This window comes from Tachypleus tridentatus, chromosome 8, assembly GCF_004210375.1.
Source record: "Tachypleus tridentatus isolate NWPU-2018 chromosome 8, ASM421037v1, whole genome shotgun sequence".
In the NCBI taxonomy this organism is placed as follows: Eukaryota; Metazoa; Arthropoda; class Merostomata; order Xiphosura; family Limulidae; genus Tachypleus; species Tachypleus tridentatus.
Window position 1 is genome coordinate 131,929,600 of NC_134832.1, and position 25,474 is coordinate 131,955,073.

A 25,474-nucleotide genomic window follows, 5' to 3' on the forward strand; every position below is an offset into this window, starting at 1 on the left:
TTTGAGATTCTTTAAATGTCACTAGCTTTCAGTTATCTCCCACCTAAGACACAAGTTACTGGCATATTACATAATAGGTGGTATCCTGCACTATCATGACATGGAAACCCCTTCCCTACTTCCCACGACACTGGGTAACAATAAAAATAGTAAAGGCAAGGATCCCCTGTGCTCCACTCCATTATCAGTGTGGAGGAATTCACATTGGAGAGACACTATAAAATGTCTGGACCTAATCATATTAATTCGTCATAAAGGTATTTTAACTTACTTTGAAAAACTGACAAGCACAAGCAAAGAGGGTGAGCAGACACCTCTCCGAGTGCTGTCTTTCTCCGTGATAGTAAAATCTCAAATGGACAATGAAATATATATATGTAGACACACAAAAAAAGCACTGTTGTGATCTTAAATAAAACCCCATCTCATATTAGCGCACTTTGGATGCCAGGGCAGATGTGATTAACAATTTCCATTACTTTTCACTCAGTGCAGGTTTAGGGAAGTAACTATACCCTGTGAAGCAATATAGGCTACAATGGGTTTTGAGAAATGAATGGAACTACATTATTACAAGATCAGAAAATAAAGAGGCAGCTTCCCCTTAGAGATGGTGAGTAAATTGTAAAATGGTGACTAGAAAAAAAGCAACCTCTTGAGAGAGACAAAATTGCCAGATAGTATTACTAATAGGATACAAGGATGTTGGATGTAGCACACACTCCAGCCTGGATGATTTCTCTGTCCTCAAAAGTGTCAGGCCAGAGAGTGAGTCAAGCAGCAGATATAATAGTATGAGACATGATACAACCTGCAAACATCTCCATTCAAGGGAGGAACAGATGATCTAGATGAGCTGATAAATCCACCCAGTAAGCGTAAAGAAAGAGAGGGGAGCCCATGAAAAGAATAAACAATAGCAAAATCCATGCAAGCCAGGTAACATTTGACCAGCTGAACTGGACATAATAAATTAAACAGTCCTGAGATCATGGGAGAAAAAGTAACAGGCCTCACCGCTAAGCAGCCCAAGTCTTAGGAAGAAATGAGCAGTCACGAATTAAAACCAAGAAAGAACTGTGAAGTAAAGTATGGAAGGCATTCAGTGCATAAAGTTCAGATTTGTGATGACCACTAGGAAGAATGAAATAGGTTTTTTAAGAGACAGACGGAATAAGGGCTAAGTGGCCAAACAACCGGGATAAAAGTGCAGAGAACCATAACAACATTCCAACAAGACAAAGGAAATGGGAGAAGAAAGCAATGAATTATAAAGATCATGGCAGGGAATGATAGAACTATAGCAAAATAATAAAAGTGGAAGGTTAGTCAACGAGGCCTCCCAATAGCCTGTGATAGTAGAAACTGACAATCATTGATTGAACAAGAAAATAAGAGATTGAAAAGTGATCAAACGTAGAACAACCAGATGGTAAAGAGTAGTGAATGGATCAACTAGGAAAAACACCCACTGTCTTTGACAGAGAGACGAGAAGGGTGATATGAGCAAGATAATAAAAAGAGCTATTCAGTAAGAGAAACCTAGCTAACGAACAAGGGACCAGGAAACTCCCACGTGAGATAACAAAAACACGCCACTATTAGGTGAAAGAAAGAGGTATACGAGGTAAGGGTAATTGACATGAAGAAGAGAAAGTAAGTTTCGGATTTTTTAAAAAAAATAGCTTCATGTATAAGTGTTCTTATATCCTATTCTTTTCAGAAATGTAAATCGTGAAGACATCAGAGTGCAATTTTTTCTTCTATTTATATTCTCGTCACATATAAAGAAATACTCGAATAATCACGAGCTACGATTTCGAAAATATAACCTTGAATAAAAGTACAGTCCAAACCAACATGTTATATATCAAATAGAAGACGAAACAGGATGAACAAAAAATTAGAGGCCGATTGAGGTATTGGGTCAGGTTAGCTTCACTTAAAAGAAAAATTAGAAAGTTAATAAATAAGCTTTGAAATAAAAGAGACAAAAAGAAATATATGTAACTTCGAAGACTAAAAGACACGAACAAAGACGAATTTAAGACGGTACGAGACTTGAAATTAGAAACCATATTTTTCTTTACCCTTTGCCTCTGAAATCCTATCAGTCTTTGGTTTATATCAGCGTGTAATAAAATACAAAACGCAGATAATATGTGAGAAGCTAGTTCTCTTTATTTGTGTCACTATCAATTAATAAAAAGAGTAGCCCAAGAGTTTGCGGTGGGTGGTGATGACTAGCTGCTTTCGCTTTAGTCTCACACTGCAAAATTAGGGACGATTAGCGCAGATAGCCATCGTGTAGCTTTGCGCGAAATAAAAAAAAACAACAAACAACAACAAATAATACGACGGTTAAGAGTTAAGCGTTCCCTTGTAAACATGCCAAACCCTTTTCCTACTTCAGTGTAAACCATCCATTCCAGAAAAATTCCTCTTTCCACTGAACCAAGCCCAAAAGTCCAGAGATATGGAGGAAAGAATGGGCTTAATTGATACTGTTGTAATACTAGAAGTACAAAAATGCTTCAAAAATACGACTGCATATGCAGATGAGGGTGTATCTAGATATTTAGAAAGCATTTGACAAAGTGCCATATAAAAGGTTTGTAAAGAAACTTATCTTTATAAGTGTGGGGGATAAGTTGTTTTATTTTTTGAATTGGGCACAAAGCTACTCGAGGACTATCTGTGCTAGCCGTACCTAATTTAGCAGTCAGTGTAAGACTAGAGGGAAGGCAGCTAGACATCACCACCCACCGCCAACTCTTGGGCTACTTTTTTACCAACGAATAGTGGGATTGACCTTCACATTATAACGCCCCCAGGGCTGAAAGGGCGAGCATGTTTAGCGGATTACGAGTCGCACGCCTTACACGCTTGGCCACGCCGTGGGGGATAAGTTAACTGGATAGAAGAGCGGGTTGATGGAAGAAAGCAGAGGGTTATTATCAATAGAGTTCAGTGAAATAGGATTAATGTTGGAAGTAGTGGGCTAAATCGTATGAAGATCGCTTTTTCTGTATTTTAGAAACGGCTGGTACGGATATCCTACCTTAAGATAACGTATATAAGAAATTTTCGACCTTGTTATGGCATCTTCAGGTTAAGAGAAACATGACACACCTAACGAGCATTTGTTAAGGTCTACGAACTCTGAAGCATTTTTTGTTATCATATATTGCAATTTTCTACCCTCTAGGGTTACTTCGCTATCGGCGATAACCAATCGATTAGTTGTTATTTTCGCTTCACCTTGTTCAACTCACCCCAAACGAAAATCGTGCATTAGTCGACGAGACAGACATATCATGAAATCAAAAGAGTAGAAAAAAAGAATGTTATCACAAAGCATATATATTTGAGTCGAATATAAATATCGAGACACGTACGACTCAAATTTTTGAGTGAGAATTATAATTATGTTTAAGAAGGAGAACACGTTCTCAAATTAATAAGGATAGTGGTGTTACGTTTTATGATCTTGAATGAGATAAGTAGAAGTTTATTATCATAACAGTTCTTTTCACTCTCTTTCTACTTTTTGACTTATAATACAGGGGATAGCGCGAACGCAGTCCCCCACTACCAAAAATTACACGCTCCATCTGTCCCAGTTTGGGATAGTGGCAGAGGTCAACCCACCCAGAGTGCAATGGATGAGCCTCGCTCTGGGGAAGCCACCTGATTGATCATGGCATTCCCAGCGCCAGGTAAGTATGCTTCATTACTTACGTGAAAACCTTATGTAGTAACACTTCGGGACTTCGAATAAGGTGTAGAGATAAAATTCGAAATTGCGTCTTAACATACTTTTGAACTCTTAGAGACATGTATCAAAGCTGCTGATAGCTCGTTTTATTTCGTAATACTTTATTTATATTGAATATGTTTCCCTTTTATGTTATATATTCATGAAACATAAAAGTCTTTTTCAGGATTCTATATCTCTCGCTTGGGAATCTGTCCTCGTAGCTGCGCCACCTACTGACTTACTTGGTTTACTATCAAAATCTGCTATATAATTTACAACTGCGTAAACAAAATCGTAAGTACATATAAGTTTTATGTTGTGTTCTTTTCCATTTTGAAGAGAAAAAAAACTGTTTTAAAAGAACTTTCCGTACTTGTGACGAAGAGTGAACTCAAATATATTTCAACTAAACACTGTCTATTCAGTGTTCATAGATTATGCTTCTTCGAAGTTAAGAACAAAGCTACACGATGTGCTACCTGTGCTTCGCCCGCCCTATCAAAACTCGGTTTCTAGCTTTATAAGTCTGTACACGTGCCACGGGGAGGCTTTGTGGGGGAGGACAACCTAATCATGTTCCTAGTTTAATTTCTATACACATTCACGATAAATCACAACACAACACATGTAATTATCAAACAATTCAGGGTAGAATAATACATTCTTGAAATAGTACAGGAGAAAAGTTAACATTGTAGGTGTATTTCACAACGTACAACGTCAATCAAAGGATTGTTTAATTTGGTGACTGTAAAACACTGTTCTTGCCTATTGAACGTTTTCTACAGTCTGTAATTAATTCGCGTGTGTTACCTGGAGAAGATAATAGGGCAAGTCTGTAACATTTTCAGTAAGTTTGGCTATCCTTTCTCCTTACTGCACTCCAAATTTTACCTAAGAAGCTTTTCTCTTTTTTTCTGATTAGGTACCACAAATTTATTTGATAAGATGGACAATAATGCTTGGTATTTGCTATGGTTGAAGACTGCTTAATTTTTTTTTTAAAGCTGGTTCTTTTTAAATGACCAACGAGTTGGAAAGCTTGTTGTTCACTACTCACTATTCACCTTGGACATTATAACAACCTGTGTTGATATGATTCCCATGGTATCTTTTTTTATTATAATCTCTTGGTTTCTCAACTAGACAATTTTGTTCAAATGTCCTGTTAGGTTTCATACACATGTGAGATAGTGATGAAGCTATAATTACAAGAGTAGTGGTAACAGGTGTAGAACAGATGGTTTCTCCTATTCCATATTACGTTGTTAATTGTTTGAGGTTGAAGTTCTTGAGCAGATGCAGAGAATGGTGTAGATGTTTTGATTCTTTACACTTGCTAGTTCAGTTTGTACCAAACGTATTTGGTTAGTTTCATTAATGCTCACTCATATGAATAAGTCCACATTAAATGCCAACAGAACAATTCTACTTACTAATTTTCTCTTGTACTTAGTACTTCTTGGATTTCTATTTCTTCACTCGAAGCACAAACTCAATATTCACAGTAACTGGTTGTCAGTAACACAAACTGACTCACTAATTAATTAATCACTGTTTACTGTAGCCTAATTATGTGCAATACTGTTCACATTCTTTTCTAATATTTCAAGGTCTAGTCATTAAGTTATGCCCACCACACTACATCAAATCCATCCCTAGTCAAACATAGTAATTTTGAATGAAAAACACAGCCTGGTATGGTATCACTGGTTTATGTCCCAAATTGGAGCTGCATAGTTAACAGTGCAATTGAGTTGTATTAACTAATGTGTTTTCACAGAAAAATAAAAAGAATTATTTAATTGGACACTAAGATTTTTGGTTTTCATTATCCTGTAGTATTTTTTGATGCATGGATTTGCTTTCGTAGTAAACAGGTGTGGTTTTGCAAAAAAAAAAAAAAAAAAAAAAAAAAGAAAAGGAGGTTCAATCAATACTGAGTTACAGAATATGCTTTTGGACTCCCTGAATGTTGATGGAGCTTGTTTCAAACAAAGAATCCACACGCAAAATGCCCAAAACAACAACCGTTATTAAACCAAACAATACAAAGAACACGTATCTGTAATAATTGCAAGGAACTGGTAAAAGAGAACGTGAAAGGAAACCTCTGTTGGTTATTTCCCACTGGTACAGCATGAACCCCTCCTGAAGCTACATGATGAGATTAAATTATAAAGATAAAACCTCACAATCTTAAACAAAAGCAAAGTTTAGCTCTCACAATAATTATTAGCTATAGTGATTTCAAGGTTCATTTCATTCCAACTACATAGCTTGCTGTAATTAATTCAACAAAAGCTGAATGAGTACATACAGGATATCTAATTCAAAATATGCACAGTGTACAGCCTATCCAAAAATCTTTGCCTAACAGGCAAGAGTCTGGCTGGAAATACCAAAATACCACAGATATAAACAAGCTCAGACTGCTCACAACATGCACCTCACTTACGTGATTGCAAATAAATCATGCTTGAACACGGATACAGGAAACCCCGTGCCATTATATGATTTACCAACAGAAAAAAGTTGTCTATTTTGGAACATCACAAGTGAAGTAAAAGCTATCCTTCCTTTAAGAAAACCTGCTTAATGACCAATCAGTGAATCTGGTCTCACATGCAGCAAAAGTAAGAAGTTATTTTGTTTACCTGATCAAACCATAATTTTCGTATAATACAGCAGTCCTACTAGATATTAAGGTATTCAGGTATAGTCCTACTTAATTTTGTCATAACTGACTAAAGAAAACCAGCCAGCAGCATCTGCTGTTACAAGGACTTTGTCTATTTGAACCAAAGTGATGGGGTTGACTGTCACTTTATAATGCATCCACAACTGAAAGCACAAAGCGTATATCAATCAGCAGCTAATTTTAGTCCTTGATTCTTCAGTACTCAACCTGACTCACTAACCACGAAGCCTCGACTAGTATTTGGGTGTCTTGGCTTAGCAATATATAAACAAGAAAAAAAGGGGCGAGAAAGAAAACTTGTTCTTCAGATGTTTTTCGTACAAGTCGTGCAGGCTTTATTACTTGCATTAATGTGAGTAAGCAACAGTTCCACAATGACAGGAACAAGCAAATATCCTGTGGTGACACAAGAGTAAAAAGTTCTCATTAAATCCATGAAATAAAAAAATTATTTATTAAGTTTTATAATTTTGAAAATGATGGCTTTTAATTTCATCTTGTTCATATTAATATGTTTACTTTCCCAATTTATATATATATATAATCATAAAAAGTAATTTTGTACTAGTTTGCCTTCCATAAATTTTTTGGTGATATTTTCTCTTATAAATAGTAAATCTAGTCTAATATGCTAACAACTAATAATATAGATGTCTGGAGCCTTGCACTGACATTTTACTGCAGAGTATCTCAAACAGGTTTGCAATTGAAATAAAATGAGCACGTAGCTGTAACAAGTGCAAGGAACTAGTAAAAGAGAACGTGAAAGGAAACCTCTATTGGTTATTCCCACTGGTTCCGTATGAACCCCTCCTGAAGCTACATGAGAAGATTACACTCTAAAGATAAAACCCCACAATGTTAAAGAAAAGCAAAGTTTAGCTCTCACAATGATTATTAGCTACACTGACTGCAAGTAATAATATAGATGTCTGAAGCTTTGCACTGACATTTTACTCCACAGTATCTCCTACAGGTTTCTAAGTGCACTTAGTGAATACCATTTTGTATCTTTAACCTTATATACATATGGTTCAAATGGTCAGATCAAGGACATAAAGGATTTGGGAGAAGCCTTCAATATATTCTGAGTTATTGACAAGAGGAAGTGAAGCTAGTTAGCAGCAACTGTCACCATAACAGCTTTGTTTGACTTTGAACTGAACAGTGGGATTGGTTAGCAATCTTATGACACACCCACAGCTTACCTTCTGATCTGCATCCCAGCAAATTAGCTTCTAGGTTATTCCTATCGAAATATTAGCATGGCTCTTAGTGGTATTAAAAGGACTCACTACAGCTTTGTGCTAAAATTTTACCTTAAGTATTAGATCTTCTACAGCTATGTTTTCCAAAGTGCCAACTGTAGCCCTCCTAGAGGGATGAAGCTTTTTTCTAGAAGACTGCCAAAGACGAGGATGTTGAATTAATTTAAATTCTGAATAAATAATAAGCCTATAAAATTTATGTTGAACTAAATAAATGATACGGTATGTGAAAGGAGATGTTATTGTTTTCACTAAGGGGCTGTTCTTTACAACTGTCATATTAAAGTTATAGGTTGGGAGCCTCAGACCAAAAGAGTTTGGAAACCACTTTTCTACAGCTTACAAAAACCACACAGCAAATAAGAAATAAAATAACATAATACTCTCACCAGCAGTGGTGTAAGTAGATTAGAACTTTTTTTTTTTTAATATTCCATAAGTGTCTAGTGTGTCAGTTCAATATTAATTTAAACAGAAAACAGATTAAGAGCACTAAGTTCTCAACAAGTTCCATTAAATTAAAATTCTTTAATTCTAACTGTGTTAATGTGGTTCCTTAACACTTAAAAGATAGACACACTAATATACTGTTTGTCACAATCAAGGGAATCATCTGGGGTAAGGTCCAAATGACTATTTCTCTAAAACATTTCCATCAGCCTAGTTTGACAACTGTGTGAAAATTACACCAAATAAGGTTGGCTTTTGCCTCCTCTTCCCCTCCCAAAAAGCATTGTATGAAAATGATGTTCCTGGCCACAATCTTCTTGTGATAAGATTTTTCCTTCTTGTATAACAAGTCATACAGTATCGGCAACCTAATCTTGAAAGCTTTCTTTAAAATATTGGCATAAATTAAGATTGAGAAAACCTCAAAATATGATTTTTCCCACAAGAAACTGGCAAATAAAGCATCAGAAAAACTTTGAGAGAGAAATAATGTGTTTAGTCACGAGGAATTAACTTTTCAGTTTCACAGTAGTACTTTTGAAACATTAGTATAGTATGCTACCTTACAATTGGGTGGGGAAGACATTAAAATTACTGATTATCCAAATGTATAGTACACTGTTGTATGTGCATGTTTGTGTTTTTCTTATAGCAAAGCCACACCTGGGCTATCTGCTGAGCCAACCGAGGGAAATCGAACCCCTGATTTTAGCATTGTAAATCCGTAGACTTACTGGTGTGTTATGCAACATCGCATTAGAATTTCTAATAGTTTTTTAGCTAGTAGTAACATTCAAAGGATGGGGTCGAGAAGTGTGGCCGTCCAGAGTGAAAAAGTTGTGGAAGATGTAAAATCTGGGGTTTATGCTCTTGTCACAGTAACAATAAAATAATTTAAAATTATCTCTAGTTTTTATAGGCCAGGAACGAATGTTAAATGTAATGCTTACGTCCAAATGTTAGGCATCATCAACTACAACAAAGTAACAAGTTTTCAACCCAGAAATCCAAAGAGATCACGTCTAAAATTGCGTGTCTTTAATATTTGAAGTCATTATATGGGATTAATAACCAGCTGCTGTCTTTTAGTTTCTCAAATTGCCCATACCTTCATAATTCATTCTTATGCAAATATGGCTATTCGTGTTTTCTATTTTTTGTTTCTTTATGTCTAAGTTGTTTATTTACAAAACCTCTCACCATTAGTTGATAATTTAATTGCAATTAATATCTATTGTGACTACTTAAATATTATCAAGTTGTATTATAGACTCTAGGAAATGCGTATAATATCAGAGAAAAGCCTCCTTTTCTTTACTGGTACACATAACCAATGTTCCATTGTTCATCTTCATGCAGGATATGCTTGGTGTGTGTGAGTCTATGTATTGAAGAATAGTATATGTTTTCTGTACTGTTTGCAAAATCAACTTGGAATGGCTCTGCGTAAAAGTGTAGCAATATATTTAAATGTGGATGACTGGCACCATTTTTGTCAAGGGCTGTTATACTGTCAAAATGCACTATTTCAAATTTGATCTTAGAGGTACACATTTTAATGGATTAAAAAAAATCTATGAGATAATATTGCTTACAAAAAAGTACAAAATCTAACATAAACTTTTTAATACTATATTTAGTACATTTTTTGTTGCATACTTATCTCCAGAAAGAATTTTGAATTTAAAGTAAAATACTCCCTGATAAGATATTGGTATAAGCCATATTTTCAATGTTTAAATTTGGATCTTTGCTAGAGCTAGCTGTTTATATCTAGAAACAATGATACATTACAAATAGAAGAGTCAGTGAAACAGTGAGTTAACAGAGAAACTACAGGTACACAGAGAGTGATTAATATCAGGGTTCCATATGAGAGTTATCTTGTTCATTCAGTAACTTGATTAATTAATAGTGGAATACTGTAACTTTATTTCTCATTTAGGCACACCATTAGCATGAAAGTTTATTTTGAAATGTTATAATTTAATTTAGGCCTACAATTTATGTCAAAGTGATGTACCCTGTCAATGTTTTATAAGAAATAATGGTGAATGCATTATTTTTATCACGTAACCCACCCAGTCACTGAACAAGTAATTCATCTGTGCATACTTTAATATGATTAGAGGTACTGTTTCAAATTGATAATGATGTTGATCCTCAGTTTACTTCAAGGGCATGAAAGGTTCCAAGCCTGATAGGCACAGAAAAGTCAATCATTACAAAATATGAATTAATTTTTTAACATTCTTGAAAAGAAAATTAGAATAACAACATTTATAAGTTCTATGCTAATGTTTCAAATTAAATTGTATATAAATAAGTATTAAAGGTAGATTCAAATTAGCCATACTGACACAATACCATGAATGTACTTTAGGTGTGTTATTTCCATTATGACACCCAAAATGAGTTAATGAATGGAAATGGAGTTTTGTGCACATGTGTATGTCACAGAAAAAAAAAAAAAAGCACACCTGGTATACAGACGTACATTATTTATTTGTGAACAAAAACGAGATGAAAAATATGGCTTAAAAATCATCAAAGTGAAGCGCTTAGTACCTAGATGATCGCCCACGTCGAGATCCAAAAGAACCCCTGGGTGGTGGTGGAGAAATAGCTATATCCATAAAGTCACCGATCTGAAACCTACACTGAGAGAGGGTCTTATTATCATCAACCCCCCTTCTGGCCAGAGCAAGTACTGCCAATGTCTGTCATCCTGCATCCTATACCCCGATGGTCAGGAATAACAAGAGCAAAGTCAAAATATGTCCCTTTACGTCTAGCATCTGGATTAACTTCCTTGACTAAACTTGTCAACTCTTTCAATGTAGCATCCATCCTAGAGTTAAAAAAAAAATAAAGTGAACTGAATGAATGTTTGGAAACCAATAAAAAAATTACTGAAGTAAAACAATTGAGCGATTTGAAAGTTAATTAATAAAAATATATTAAATGTATATCATGTATAATATTTTGCAGTTGTTAATGTGAACTTCCCAATTGCATCTTTAGATTTGTTACTTACATGTTACTATTAACATAAAGATCAACATTTTCTAATGTTTATGGTGTTATTCTCATCAGTTATTTTACATTTATTTGTATCCAGTGGAAGGAAAATTGTATAAAGTAAATTATAATAATGTAAATACCCAGGTACATTTCAGAAAGGTGTGCTATTTTGAACTGCATTTTTAATGCACTTTTCATTGGAAACTCATACTCTGATTAATAATTCATTATTACAAATTAGAAATAATCTGTTTATGAAAATATGGGTATATATAAAAGAGGAAGTTCACCTAAATTCCACCCAAGGCAATACATAATAATAAAGAGAAGCAAGATTAGCTTTGATTGAACATTTAATATATCATTAAGAGTAAAACTATAAATCAAAAGAAATATAACATAGAGACACAGTTTACATAGCAGAAACGAATTATTCCAGGTGAAGTTAATACATTCTGAGGAAAAGCAAGGTCACTATCAGGCTAAATATCTTTCATCATGTTGTGTTTATAGTCAATATTACTTCAAAACAATGCACCTGTTCTGTTTTGACTTGAAATCAACGTGGTTGTCTAATCTTCATCAAAGCTCAAGATAGAATGGCATTACAATGGGAGTGGCAATACAGCTCATGAGTTTCAGTGCATTGAGTATGTTGCTATAGGATGCATGACACATACTTCTGTCTTCATGAAGATGTTGAGTTCTACAGATCTATGTCTCTTTGATAGTAATTGTTAAGCAACAACGACAATTGTGTTTTCTATATTTTATGAGTATATGTAGGTAACAATATTGGGGGGCTGAGGGGGACTTGGCTCATTTTTGAGGGGGCTCAGCCCCCCCTCCTTGGTGCCACCAATATTTATATCCATCTCTCTACAAACATCTAATAAGTGATTTCTAAAATTAATTCCAATATTTCCTAAATGAACAAAATAATCATGAAGCAAGTGTAAACGTACATAATCAGTAACAGGTGTAATCAATAACAAATGTTAAAATAAACATGATTGGCAGCAATTGTTGGAATATGGGTAATCATTTGATGTGTAAATATATATACAACCAACAAATGCAAGTATGCGAGAAATCCATTGCAAACTTAAGTATATGACTAATCACCAATGAGTGACTTTTAAAACTTCTTGTGAGCATTCAACTGTTGTTTCCTTTTTTTAAAATGCTATACACCTTTCTAATGGCTGAAAATACTAATGCCTACAACAAAAATAGTCTTAAATAACAGTGCAGCTGTCAATAATTGCTAAAATATTACATCATGGGATTCAGAAAACATTTTAAAAAAAGGCGCGCATTTAATTTCCAGACAATACTGGACAATGAATTGTATACATATATAATTATTGACAAATCTGAGATTATCTACCAACATAACTCTTTCTAACGAATTAAAAACCTAAAACTTAACATAGCAATATATTTAATAAATTATGTATGATAACACAATGTACAAAACTTTCCCAAAAAAGTGTACAATATAAATCAGTCCTGAAATTACAAACATACACAAATTCAAAGAACAAGATATTCAATTATTCAAACTAGAAAACCCCCCACACACACTCCTTATAACAATACTTTGCTACCCACCACTTATGACAATGACATACAATTTTGAGGTCAACCAATAACTTTTTCTGCACTAATATGAGTAGCATATGAAAAAACAAAACCAATAACTAATACAATATGCCAATAACAACTACGATCATTACTAAACCACAATAACATTAGTCCATTTTTATAAAACAATACATCTTTGTGAAAGAAATAATAAATATCCTTTGGTGTAATTGTTATAAGATATAAACTACAACAATAAAAACACATCTAGCATTTTCTATAACATGAGCAAAGATCAAGTTCATCATGTTGAAACAGACTTTATGTTGTGTTTGAAGTGAGTTGCTGCTTGTTTTAGTTTTGGAAGAATGTTCAGTAACGCTCAATGATAAGAAACACAGTCATTAATGACACGTTGTAGTACATGAAGAAAGCAACTCAGAATAGATGCATCAGTTAGATCATTACTCTTATTTTGTTTGCTTCACTTCCTCTCTGGATTACATGTACTCAGTTTGTATTGGTCTCAGAGTATTTCAGCATATCCATCAAATTTTGTGCAATGTAATCTTCAGCCAAAAATTCTTTAATTGGCTGTTCACTGAGAACAGATGACATTATTTTCCATACTATAAATTCAGTGAGCATTAAGACACATACAAAAATACGAGTTTTGCATTTAGGATTTCTAGAATGTTATGATAAAAGATTAAGAAACAAAGTATAAAAAAATATAATCTAATACATATGAACAATATTCTACGGGTACATTTTCTTCATGTACGATTTACAATCAGAACTTGAAAGCACTATTTCATTACACTTTAAAATACACCTCTAATTTGACAGAATAAACCAAAAAATAAACAAGTTCCTGATTTGTTCTCACAATTCTAGCGGCAGTTCCTAAATTCCAGATTCATAATGCAAGAGGGTCAGACTATGGGTAAACATTTCATTTCTCCCATTTTCAGATTGCTGTAAGTTATAATGCTTAATATTTTGTACCACTTACCCTCTCTTTAAGTCCAAAGTATAGCTAATGTTAACATTTTCCTTATCTGAAAACACATTTCTTATAGGCACGTTTTTGCACATAGTAGCTATTCCTTGCACATCTGCTTTTGAGATTCTTTAAATGTCACTAGCTTTCAGTTATCTCCCACCTAAGACACAAGTTACTGGCATATTACATAATAGGTGGTATCCTGCACTATCATGACATGGAAACCCCTTCCCTACTTCCCACGACACTGGGTAACAATAAAAATAGTAAAGGCAAGGATCCCCTGTGCTCCACTCCATTATCAGTGTGGAGGAATTCACATTGGAGAGACACTATAAAATGTCTGGACCTAATCATATTAATTCGTCATAAAGGTATTTTAACTTACTTTGAAAAACTGACAAGCACAAGCAAAGAGGGTGAGCAGACACCTCTCCGAGTGCTGTCTTTCTCCGTGATAGTAAAATCTCAAATGGACAATGAAATATATATATGTAGACACACAAAAAAAGCACTGTTGTGATCTTAAATAAAACCCCATCTCATATTAGCGCACTTTGGATGCCAGGGCAGATGTGATTAACAATTTCCATTACTTTTCACTCAGTGCAGGTTTAGGGAAGTAACTATACCCTGTGAAGCAATATAGGCTACAATGGGTTTTGAGAAATGAATGGAACTACATTATTACAAGATCAGAAAATAAAGAGGCAGCTTCCCTTAGAGATGGTGAGTAAATTGTAAAATGGTGACTAGAAAAAAGCAACCTCTTGAGAGAGACAAAATTGCCAGATAGTATTACTAATAGGATACAAGGATGTTGGATGTAGCACACACTCCAGCCTGGATGATTTCTCTGTCCTCAAAAGTGTCAGGCCAGAGAGTGAGTCAAGCAGCAGATATAATAGTATGAGACATGATACAACCTGCAAACATCTCCATTCAAGGGAGGAACAGATGATCTAGATGAGCTGATAAATCCACCCAGTAAGCGTAAAGAAAGAGAGGGGAGCCCATGAAAAGAATAAACAATAGCAAAATCCATGCAAGCCAGGTAACATTTGACCAGCTGAACTGGACATAATAAATTAAACAGTCCTGAGATCATGGGAGAAAAAGTAACAGGCCTCACCGCTAAGCAGCCCAAGTCTTAGGAAGAAATGAGCAGTCACGAATTAAAACCAAGAAAGAACTGTGAAGTAAAGTATGGAAGGCATTCAGTGCATAAAGTTCAGATTTGTGATGACCACTAGGAAGAATGAAATAGGTTTTTTAAGAGACAGACGGAATAAGGGCTAAGTGGCCAAACAACCGGGATAAAAGTGCAGAGAACCATAACAACATTCCAACAAGACAAAGGAAATGGGAGAAGAAAGCAATGAATTATAAAGATCATGGCAGGGAATGATAGAACTATAGCAAAATAATAAAAGTGGAAGGTTAGTCAACGAGGCCTCCCAATAGCCTGTGATAGTAGAAACTGACAATCATTGATTGAACAAGAAAATAAGAGATTGAAAAGTGATCAAACGTAGAACAACCAGATGGTAAAGAGTAGTGAATGGATCAACTAGGAAAAACACCCACTGTCTTTGACAGAGAGACGAGAAGGGTGATATGAGCAAGATAATAAAAAGAGCTATTCAGTAAGAGAAACCTAGCTAACGAACAAGGGACCAGGAAACTCCCACGTGAGATAACAAAAACACGCCACTATTAGGTGAAAGAAAGAGGTATACGAGGTAAGGGTAATTGACATGAAGAAGAGAAAGTAAGTTTCGGATTTTTTAAAAAAATAGCTTCATGTATAAGTGTTCTTATATCCTATTCTTTTCAGAAATGTAAATCGTGAAGACATCAGAGTGCAATTTTTTCTTCTATTTATATTCTCGTCACATATAAAGAAATACTCGAATAATCACGAGCTACGATTTCGAAAATATAACCTTGAATAAAAGTACAGTCCAAACCAACATGTTATATATCAAATAGAAGACGAAACAGGATGAACAAAAAATTAGAGACCGATTGAGGTATTGGGTCAGGTTAGCTTCACTTAAAAGAAAAATTAGAAAGTTAATAAATAAGCTTTGAAATAAAAGAGACAAAAAGAAATATATGTAACTTCGAAGACTAAAAGACACGAACAAAGACGAATTTAAGACGGTACGAGACTTGAAATTTGAAACCATATTTTTCTTTACCCTTTGCCTCTGAAATCCTATCAGTCTTTGGTTTATATCAGCGTGTAATAAAATACAAAACGCAGATAATATGTGAGAAGCTAGTTCTCTTTATTTGTGTCACTATCAATTAATAAAAGAGTAGCCCAAGAGTTTGCGGTGGGTGGTGATGACTAGCTGCTTTCGCTTTAGTCTCACACTGCAAAATTAGGGACGATTAGCGCAGATAGCCATCGTGTAGCTTTGCGCGAAATAAAAAACAACAACAAACAACAACAAATAATACGACGGTTAAGAGTTAAGCGTTCCCTTGTAAACATGCCAAACCCTTTTCCTACTTCAGTGTAAACCATCCATTCCAGAAAAATTCCTCTTTCCAAAAAGTCCAGAGATATGGAGGAAAGAATGGGCTTAATTGATACTGTTGTAATACTAGAAGTACAAAAATGCTTCAAAAATACGACTGCATATGCAGATGAGGGTGTATCTAGATATTTAGAAAGCATTTGACAAAGTGCCATATAAAAGGTTTGTAAAGAAACTTATCTTTATAAGTGTGGGGGGATAAGTTGTTTTATTTTTTGAATTGGGCACAAAGCTACTCGAGGACTATCTGTGCTAGCCGTACCTAATTTAGCAGTCAGTGTAAGACTAGAGGGAAGGCAGCTAGACATCACCACCCACCGCCAACTCTTGGGCTACTTTTTTACCAACGAATAGTGGGATTGACCTTCACATTATAACGCCCCCAGGGCTGAAAGGGCGAGCATGTTTAGCGGATTACGAGTCGCACGCCTTACACGCTTGGCCACGCCGTGGGGGATAAGTTAACTGGATAGAAGAGCGGGTTGATGGAAGAAAGCAGAGGGTTATTATCAATAGAGTTCAGTGAAATAGGATTAATGTTGCAAGTAGTGGGCTAAATCGTATGAAGATCGCTTTTTCTGTATTTTAGAAACGGCTGGTACGGATATCCTACCTTAAGATAACGTATATAAGAAATTTTCGACCTTGTTATGGCATCTTCAGGTTAAGAGAAACATGACACACCTAACGAGCATTTGTTAAGGTCTACGAACTCTGAAGCATTTTTGTTATCATATATTGCAATTTTCTACCCTCTAGGGTTACTTCGCTATCGGCGATAACCAATCGATTAGTTGTTATTTTCGCTTCACCTTGTTCAACTCACCCCAAACGAAAATCGTGCATTAGTCGACGAGACAGACATATCATGAAATCAAAAGAGTAGAAAAAAAGAATGTTATCACAAAGCATATATATTTGAGTCGAATATAAATATCGAGACACGTACGACTCAAATTTTTGAGTGAGAATTATAATTATGTTTAAGAAGGAGAACACGTTCTCAAATTAATAAGGATAGTGGTGTTACGTTTTATGATCTTGAATGAGATAAGTAGAAGTTTATTATCATAACAGTTCTTTTCACTCTCTTTCTACTTTTTGACTTATAATACAGGGGATAGCGCGAACGCAGTCCCCCACTACCAAAAATTACACGCTCCATCTGTCCCAGTTTGGGATAGTGGCAGAGGTCAACCCACCCAGAGTGCAATGGATGAGCCTCGCTCTGGGAAGCCACCTGATTGATCATGGCATTCCCAGCGCCAGGTAAGTATGCTTCATTACTTACGTGAAAACCTTATGTAGTAACACTTCGGGACTTCGAATAAGGTGTAGAGATAAAATTCGAAATTGCGTCTTAACATACTTTTGAACTCTTAGAGACATGTATCAAAGCTGCTGATAGCTCGTTTTATTTCGTAATACTTTATTTATATTGAATATGTTTCCTTTTATGTTATATATTCATGAAACATAAAAGTCTTTTTCAGGATTCTATATCTCTCGCTTGGGAATCTGTCCTCATAGCTGCGCCACCTACTGACTTACTTGGTTTACTATCAAAATCTGCTATATAATTTACAACTGCGTAAACAAAATCGTAAGTACATATAAGTTTTATGTTGTGTTCTTTTCCATTTTGAAGAGAAAAAAAACTGTTTTAAAAGAACTTTCCGTACTTGTGACGAAGAGTGAACTCAAATATATTTCAACTAAACACTGTCTATTCAGTGTTCATAGATTATGCTTCTTCGAAGTTAAGAACAAAGCTACACGATGTGCTACCTGTGCTTCGCCCGCCCTATCAAAACTCGGTTTCTAGCTTTATAAGTCTGTACACGTGCCACGGGGAGGCTTTGTGGGGAGGACAACCTAATCATGTTCCTAGTTTAATTTCTATACACATTCACGATAAATCACAACACAACACATGTAATTATCAAACAATTCAGGGTAGAATAATACATTCTTGAAATAGTACAGGAGAAAAGTTAACATTGTAGGTGTATTTCACAACGTACAACGTCAATCAAAGGATTGTTTAATTTGGTGACTGTAAAACACTGTTCTTGCCTATTGAACGTTTTCTACAGTCTGTAATTAATTCGCGTGTGTTACCTGGAGAAGATAATAGGGCAAGTCTGTAACATTTTCAGTAAGTTTGGCTATCCTTTCTCCTTACTGCACTCCAAATTTTACCTAAGAAGCTTTTCTCTTTTTTTCTGATTAGGTACCACAAATTTATTTGATAAGATGGACAATAATGCTTGGTATTTGCTATGGTTGAAGACTGCTTAATTTTTTTTTTAAAGCTGGTTCTTTTTAAATGACCAACGAGTTGGAAAGCTTGTTGTTCACTACTCACTATTCACCTTGGACATTATAACAACCTGTGTTGATATGATTCCCATGGTATCTTTTTTTATTATAATCTCTTGGTTTCTCAACTAGACAATTTTGTTCAAATGTCCTGTTAGGTTTCATACACATGTGAGATAGTGATGAAGCTATAATTACAAGAGTAGTGGTAACAGGTGTAGAACAGATGGTTTCTCCTATTCCATATTACGTTGTTAATTGTTTGAGGTTGAAGTTCTTGAGCAGATGCAGAGAATGGTGTAGATGTTTTGATTCTTTACACTTGCTAGTTCAGTTTGTACCAAACGTATTTGGTTAGTTTCATTAATGCTCACTCATATGAATAAGTCCACATTAAATGCCAACAGAACAATTCTACTTACTAATTTTCTCTTGTACTTAGTACTTCTTGGATTTCTATTTCTTCACTCGAAGCACAAACTCAATATTCACAGTAACTGGTTGTCAGTAACACAAACTGACTCACTAATTAATTAATCACTGTTTACTGTAGCCTAATTATGTGCAATACTGTTCACATTCTTTTCTAATATTTCAAGGTCTAGTCATTAAGTTATGCCCACCACACTACATCAAATCCATCCCTAGTCAAACATAGTAATTTTGAATGAAAAACACAGCCTGGTATGGTATCACTGGTTTATGTCCCAAATTGGAGCTGCATAGTTAACAGTGCAATTGAGTTGTATTAACTAATGTGTTTTCACAGAAAAATAAAAAGAATTATTTAATTGGACACTAAGATTTTTGGTTTTCATTATCCTGTAGTATTTTTTGATGCATGGATTTGCTTTCGTAGTAAACAGGTGTGGTTTTGCAAAAAAAAAAAAAAAAAAAAAAAAAAAAGAAAAGGAGGTTCAATCAATACTGAGTTACAGAATATGCTTTTGGACTCCCTGAATGTTGATGGAGCTTGTTTCAAACAAAGAATCCACACGCAAAATGCCCAAAACAACAACCGTTATTAAACCAAACAATACAAAGAACACGTATCTGTAATAATTGCAAGGAACTGGTAAAAGAGAACGTGAAAGGAAACCTCTGTTGGTTATTTCCCACTGGTACAGCATGAACCCCTCCTGAAGCTACATGATGAGATTAAATTATAAAGATAAAACCTCACAATCTTAAACAAAAGCAAAGTTTAGCTCTCACAATAATTATTAGCTATAGTGATTTCAAGGTTCATTTCATTCCAACTACATAGCTTGCTGTAATTAATTCAACAAAAGCTGAATGAGTACATACAGGATATCTAATTCAAAATATGCACAGTGTACAGCCTATCCAAAAATCTTTGCCTAACAGGCAAGAGTCTGGCTGGAAATACCAAAATACCACAGATATAAACAAGCTCAGACTGCTCACAACATCCACCTCACTTACGTGATTGCAAATAAATCATGCTTGAACACGGATACAGGAAACCCCGTGCCATTATATGATTTACCAACAGAAAAAAGTTGTCTATTTTGGAACATCACAAGTGAAGTAAAAGCTATCCTTCCTTTAAGAAAACCTGCTTAATGACCAATCAGTGAATCTGGTCTCACATGCAGCAAAAGTAAGAAGTTATTTTGTTTACCTGATCAAACCATAATTTTCGTATAATACAGCAGTCCTACTAGATATTAAGGTATTCAGGTATAGTCCTACTTAATTTTGTCATAACTGACTAAAAGAAAACCAGCCAGCAGCATCTGCTGTTACAAGGACTTTGTCTATTTGAACCAAAGTGATGGGGTTGACTGTCACTTTATAATGCATCCACAACTGAAAGCACAAAGCGTATATCAATCAGCAGCTAATTTTTAGTCCTTGATTCTTCAGTACTCAACCTGACTCACTAACCACGAAGCCTCGACTAGTATTTGGGTGTCTTGGCTTAGCAATATATAAACAAGAAAAAAAGGGGCGAGAAAGAAAACTTGTTCTTCAGATGTTTTTCGTACAAGTCGTGCAGGCTTTATTACTTGCATTAATGTGAGTAAGCAACAGTTCCACAATGACAGGAACAAGCAAATATCCTGTGGTGACACAAGAGTAAAAAGTTCTCATTAAATCCATGAAATAAAAAATTATTTATTAAGTTTTATAATTTTGAAAATGATGGCTTTTAATTTCATCTTGTTCATATTAATATGTTTACTTTCCCAATTTATATATATATATAATCATAAAAAGTAATTTTGTACTAGTTTGCCTTCCATAAATTTTTTGGTGATATTTTCTCTTATAAATAGTAAATCTAGTCTAATATGCTAACAACTAATAATATAGATGTCTGGAGCCTTGCACTGACATTTTACTGCAGAGTATCTCAAACAGGTTTGCAATTGAAATAAAATGAGCACGTAGCTGTAACAAGTGCAAGGAACTAGTAAAAGAGAACGTGAAAGGAAACCTCTATTGGTTATTCCCACTGGTTCCGTATGAACCCCTCCTGAAGCTACATGAGAAGATTACACTCTAAAGATAAAACCCCACAATGTTAAAGAAAAGCAAAGTTTAGCTCTCACAATGATTATTAGCTACACTGACTGCAAGTAATAATATAGATGTCTGGAGCTTTGCACTGACATTTTACTCCACAGTATCTCCTACAGGTTTCTAAGTGCACTTAGTGAATACCATTTTGTATCTTTAACCTTATATACATATGGTTCAAATGGTCAGATCAAGGACATAAAGGATTTGGGAGAAGCCTTCAATATATTCTGAGTTATTGACAAGAGGAAGTGAAGCTAGTTAGCAGCAACTGTCACCATAACAGCTTTGTTTGACTTTGAACTGAACAGTGGGATTGGTTAGCAATCTTATGACACACCCACAGCTTACCTTTTGATCTGCATCCCAGCAAATTAGCTTCTAGGTTATTCCTATCGAAATATTAGCATGGCTCTTAGTGGTATTAAAAGGACTCACTACAGCTTTGTGCTAAAATTTTACCTTAAGTATTAGATCTTCTACAGCTATGTTTTCCAAAGTGCCAACTGTAGCCCTCCTAGAGGGATGAAGCTTTTTTCTAGAAGACTGCCAAAGACGAGGATGTTGAATTAATTTAAATTCTGAATAAATAATAAGCCTATAAAATTTATGTTGAACTAAATAAATGATACGGTATGTGAAAGGAGATGTTATTGTTTTTACTAAGGGGCTGTTCTTTACAACTGTCATATTAAAGTTATAGGTTGGGGAGCCTCAGACCAAAAGAGTTTGGAAACCACTTTTCTACAGCTTACAAAAACCACACAGCAAATAAGAAATAAAATAACATAATACTCTCACCAGCAGTGGTGTAAGTAGATTAGAACTTTTTTTTTTTTAATATTCCATAAGTGTCTAGTGTGTCAGTTCAATATTAATTTAAACAGAAAACAGATTAAGAGCACTAAGTTCTCAACAAGTTCCATTAAATTAAAATTCTTTAATTCTAACTGTGTTAATGTGGTTCCTTAACACTTAAAAGATAGACACACTAATATACTGTTTGTCACAATCAAGGGAATCATCTGGGGTAAGGTCCAAATGACTATTTCTCTAAAACATTTCCATCAGCCTAGTTTGACAACTGTGTGAAAATTACACCAAATAAGGTTGGCTTTTGCCTCCTCTTCCCCTCCCAAAAAGCATTGTATGAAAATGATGTTCCTGGCCACAATCTTCTTGTGATAAGATTTTTCCTTCTTGTATAACAAGTCATACAGTATCGGCAACCTAATCTTGAAAGCTTTCTTTAAAATATTGGCATAAATTAAGATTGAGAAAACCTCAAAATATGATTTTTCCCACAAGAAACTGGCAAATAAAGCATCAGAAAAACTTTGAGAGAGAAATAATGTGTTTAGTCACGAGGAATTAACTTTTCAGTTTCACAGTAGTACTTTTGAAACATTAGTATAGTATGCTACCTTACAATTGGGTGGGGAAGACATTAAAATTACTGATTATCCAAATGTATAGTACACTGTTGTATGTGCATGTTTGTGTTTTTCTTATAGCAAAGCCACACCTGGGCTATCTGCTGAGCCAACCGAGGGAAATCGAACCCCCTGATTTTAGCATTGTAAATCCGTAGACTTACTGGTGTGTTATGCAACATCGCATTAGAATTTCTAATAGTTTTTAGCTAGTAGTAACATTCAAAGGATGGGGTCGAGAAGTGTGGCCGTCCAGAGTGAAAAAGTTGTGGAAGATGTAAAATCTGGGGTTTATGCTCTTGTCACAGTAACAATAAAATAATTTAAAATTATCTCTAGTCTTTATAGGCCAGGAACGAATGTTAAATGTAATGCTTACGTCCAAATGTTAGGCATCATCAACTACAACAAAGTAACAAGTTTTCAACCCAGAAATCCAAAGAGATCACGTCTAAAATTGCGTGTCTTTAATATTTGAAGTCATTATATGGGATTAATAACCAGCTGCTGTCTTTTAGTTTCTCAAATTGCCCATACCTTCATAATTCATTCTTATGCAAATATGGCTATTCGTGTTTTCTATTTTTTGTTTCTTTATGTCTAAGTTGTTTATTTACAAAACCTCTCACCATTAGTTGATAATTTAATTGCAATTAATATCTATTGTGACTACTTAAATATTATCAAGTTGTATTATAGACTCTAGGAAATGCGTATAATATCAGAGAAAAGCCTCCTTTTCTTTACTGGTACACATAACCAATGTTCCATTGTTCATCTTCATGCAGGATATGCTTGGTGTGTGTGAGTCTATGTATTGAAGAATAGTATATGTTTTCTGTACTGTTTGCAAAATCAACTTGGAATGGCTCTGCGTAAAAGTGTAGCAATATATTTAAATGTGGATGACTGGCACCATTTTTGTCAAGGGCTGTTATACTGTCAAAATGCACTATTTCAAATTTGATCTTAGAGGTACACATTTTAATGGATTAAAAAAAATCTATGAGATAATATTGCTTACAAAAAAGTACAAAATCTAACATAAACTTTTTAATACTATATTTAGTACATTTTTTGTTGCATACTTATCTCCAGAAAGAATTTTGAATTTAAAGTAAAATACTCCCTGATAAGATATTGGTATAAGCCATATTTTCAATGTTTAAATTTGGATCTTTGCTAGAGCTAGCTGTTTATATCTAGAAACAATGATACATTACAAATAGAAGAGTCAGTGAAACAGTGAGTTAACAGAGAAACTACAGGTACACAGAGAGTGATTAATATCAGGGTTCCATATGAGAGTTATCTTGTTCATTCAGTAACTTGATTAATTAATAGTGGAATACTGTAACTTTATTTCTCATTTAGGCACACCATTAGCATGAAAGTTTATTTTGAAATGTTATAATTTAATTTAGGCCTACAATTTATGTCAAAGTGATGTACCCTGTCAATGTTTTATAAGAAATAATGGTGAATGCATTATTTTTATCACGTAACCCACCCAGTCACTGAACAAGTAATTCATCTGTGCATACTTTAATATGATTAGAGGTACTGTTTCAAATTGATAATGATGTTGATCCTCAGTTTACTTCAAGGGCATGAAAGGTTCCAAGCCTGATAGGCACAGAAAAGTCAATCATTACAAAATATGAATTAATTTTTAACATTCTTGAAAAGAAAATTAGAATAACAACATTTATAAGTTCTATGCTAATGTTTCAAATTAAATTGTATATAAATAAGTATTAAAGGTAGATTCAAATTAGCCATACTGACACAATACCATGAATGTACTTTAGGTGTGTTATTTCCATTATGACACCCAAAATGAGTTAATGAATGGAAATGGAGTTTTGTGCACATGTGTATGTCACAGAAAAAAAAAAAAAAAAAGCACACCTGGTATACAGACGTACATTATTTATTTGTGAACAAAAACGAGATGAAAAATATGGCTTAAAAATCATCAAAGTGAAGCGCTTAGTACCTAGATGATCGCCCACGTCGAGATCCAAAAGAACCCCTGGGTGGTGGTGGAGAAATAGCTATATCCATAAAATCACCGATCTGAAACCTACACTGAGAGAGGGTCTTATTATCATCAACCCCCTTCTGGCCAGAGCAAGTACTGCCAATGTCTGTCATCCTGCATCCTATACCACGATGGTCAGGAATAATTGGTGCCACCAATATTTATATCCATCTCTCTACAAACATCTAATAAGTGATTTCTAAAATTAATTCCAATATTTCCTAAATGAACAAAATAATCATGAAGCAAGTGTAAACGTACATAATCAGTAACAGGTGTAATCAATAACAAATGTTAAAATAAACATGATTGGCAGCAATTGTTGGAATATGGGTAATCATTTGATGTGTAAATAATATACAACCAACAACAAATGCAAGTATGCGAGAAATCCATTGCAAACTTAAGTATATGACTAATCACCAATGAGTGACTTTTAAAACTTCTTGTGAGCATTCAACTGTTGTTTCCTTTTTTTAAAATGCTATACACCTTTCTAATGGCTGAAAATACTAATGCCTACAACAAAAATAGTCTTAAATAACAGTGCAGCTGTCAATAATTGCTAAAATATTACATCATGGGATTCAGAAAACATTTAAAAAAAATGCATTTAATTTCCAGACAATACTGGACAATGAATTGTATACATATATAATTATTGACAAATCTGAGATTATCTACCAACATAACTCTTTCTAACGAATTAAAAACCTAAAACTTAACATAGCAATATATTTAATAAATTATGTATGATAACACAATGTACAAAACTTTCCCAAA

At 34.5% G+C, this 25,474-nt stretch overlaps 1 protein-coding gene and 2 non-coding genes across 3 annotated transcripts in view; all 3 read right to left on the reverse strand.

Annotated features, from left to right (window-relative positions):
* Nucleotides 1–3,563: 3,563 nt before the first annotated feature.
* On the reverse strand, nucleotides 3,564–3,727 carry LOC143224367 (U1 spliceosomal RNA). The gene has a single exon (XR_013013360.1). It is a non-coding gene; the product is annotated as a U1 spliceosomal RNA (small nuclear RNA).
* Nucleotides 3,728–10,665: 6,938 nt separating this feature from the next.
* LOC143223512 (17S U2 SnRNP complex component HTATSF1-like) overlaps nucleotides 10,666–25,474 on the reverse strand; it is an 80,376-nt gene continuing 65,567 nt past the window's right edge. The window contains 2 exon segments of the mRNA XM_076451589.1: nucleotides 10,666–10,869; nucleotides 10,871–11,030. Coding sequence (XP_076307704.1) covers nucleotides 10,741–10,869; nucleotides 10,871–11,030 — 289 coding nt within the window. The 3' untranslated portion in view covers nucleotides 10,666–10,740.
* Nucleotides 17,460–17,622, reverse strand: LOC143224368 (U1 spliceosomal RNA). Its single transcript, XR_013013361.1, has one exon. It is a non-coding gene; the product is annotated as a U1 spliceosomal RNA (small nuclear RNA).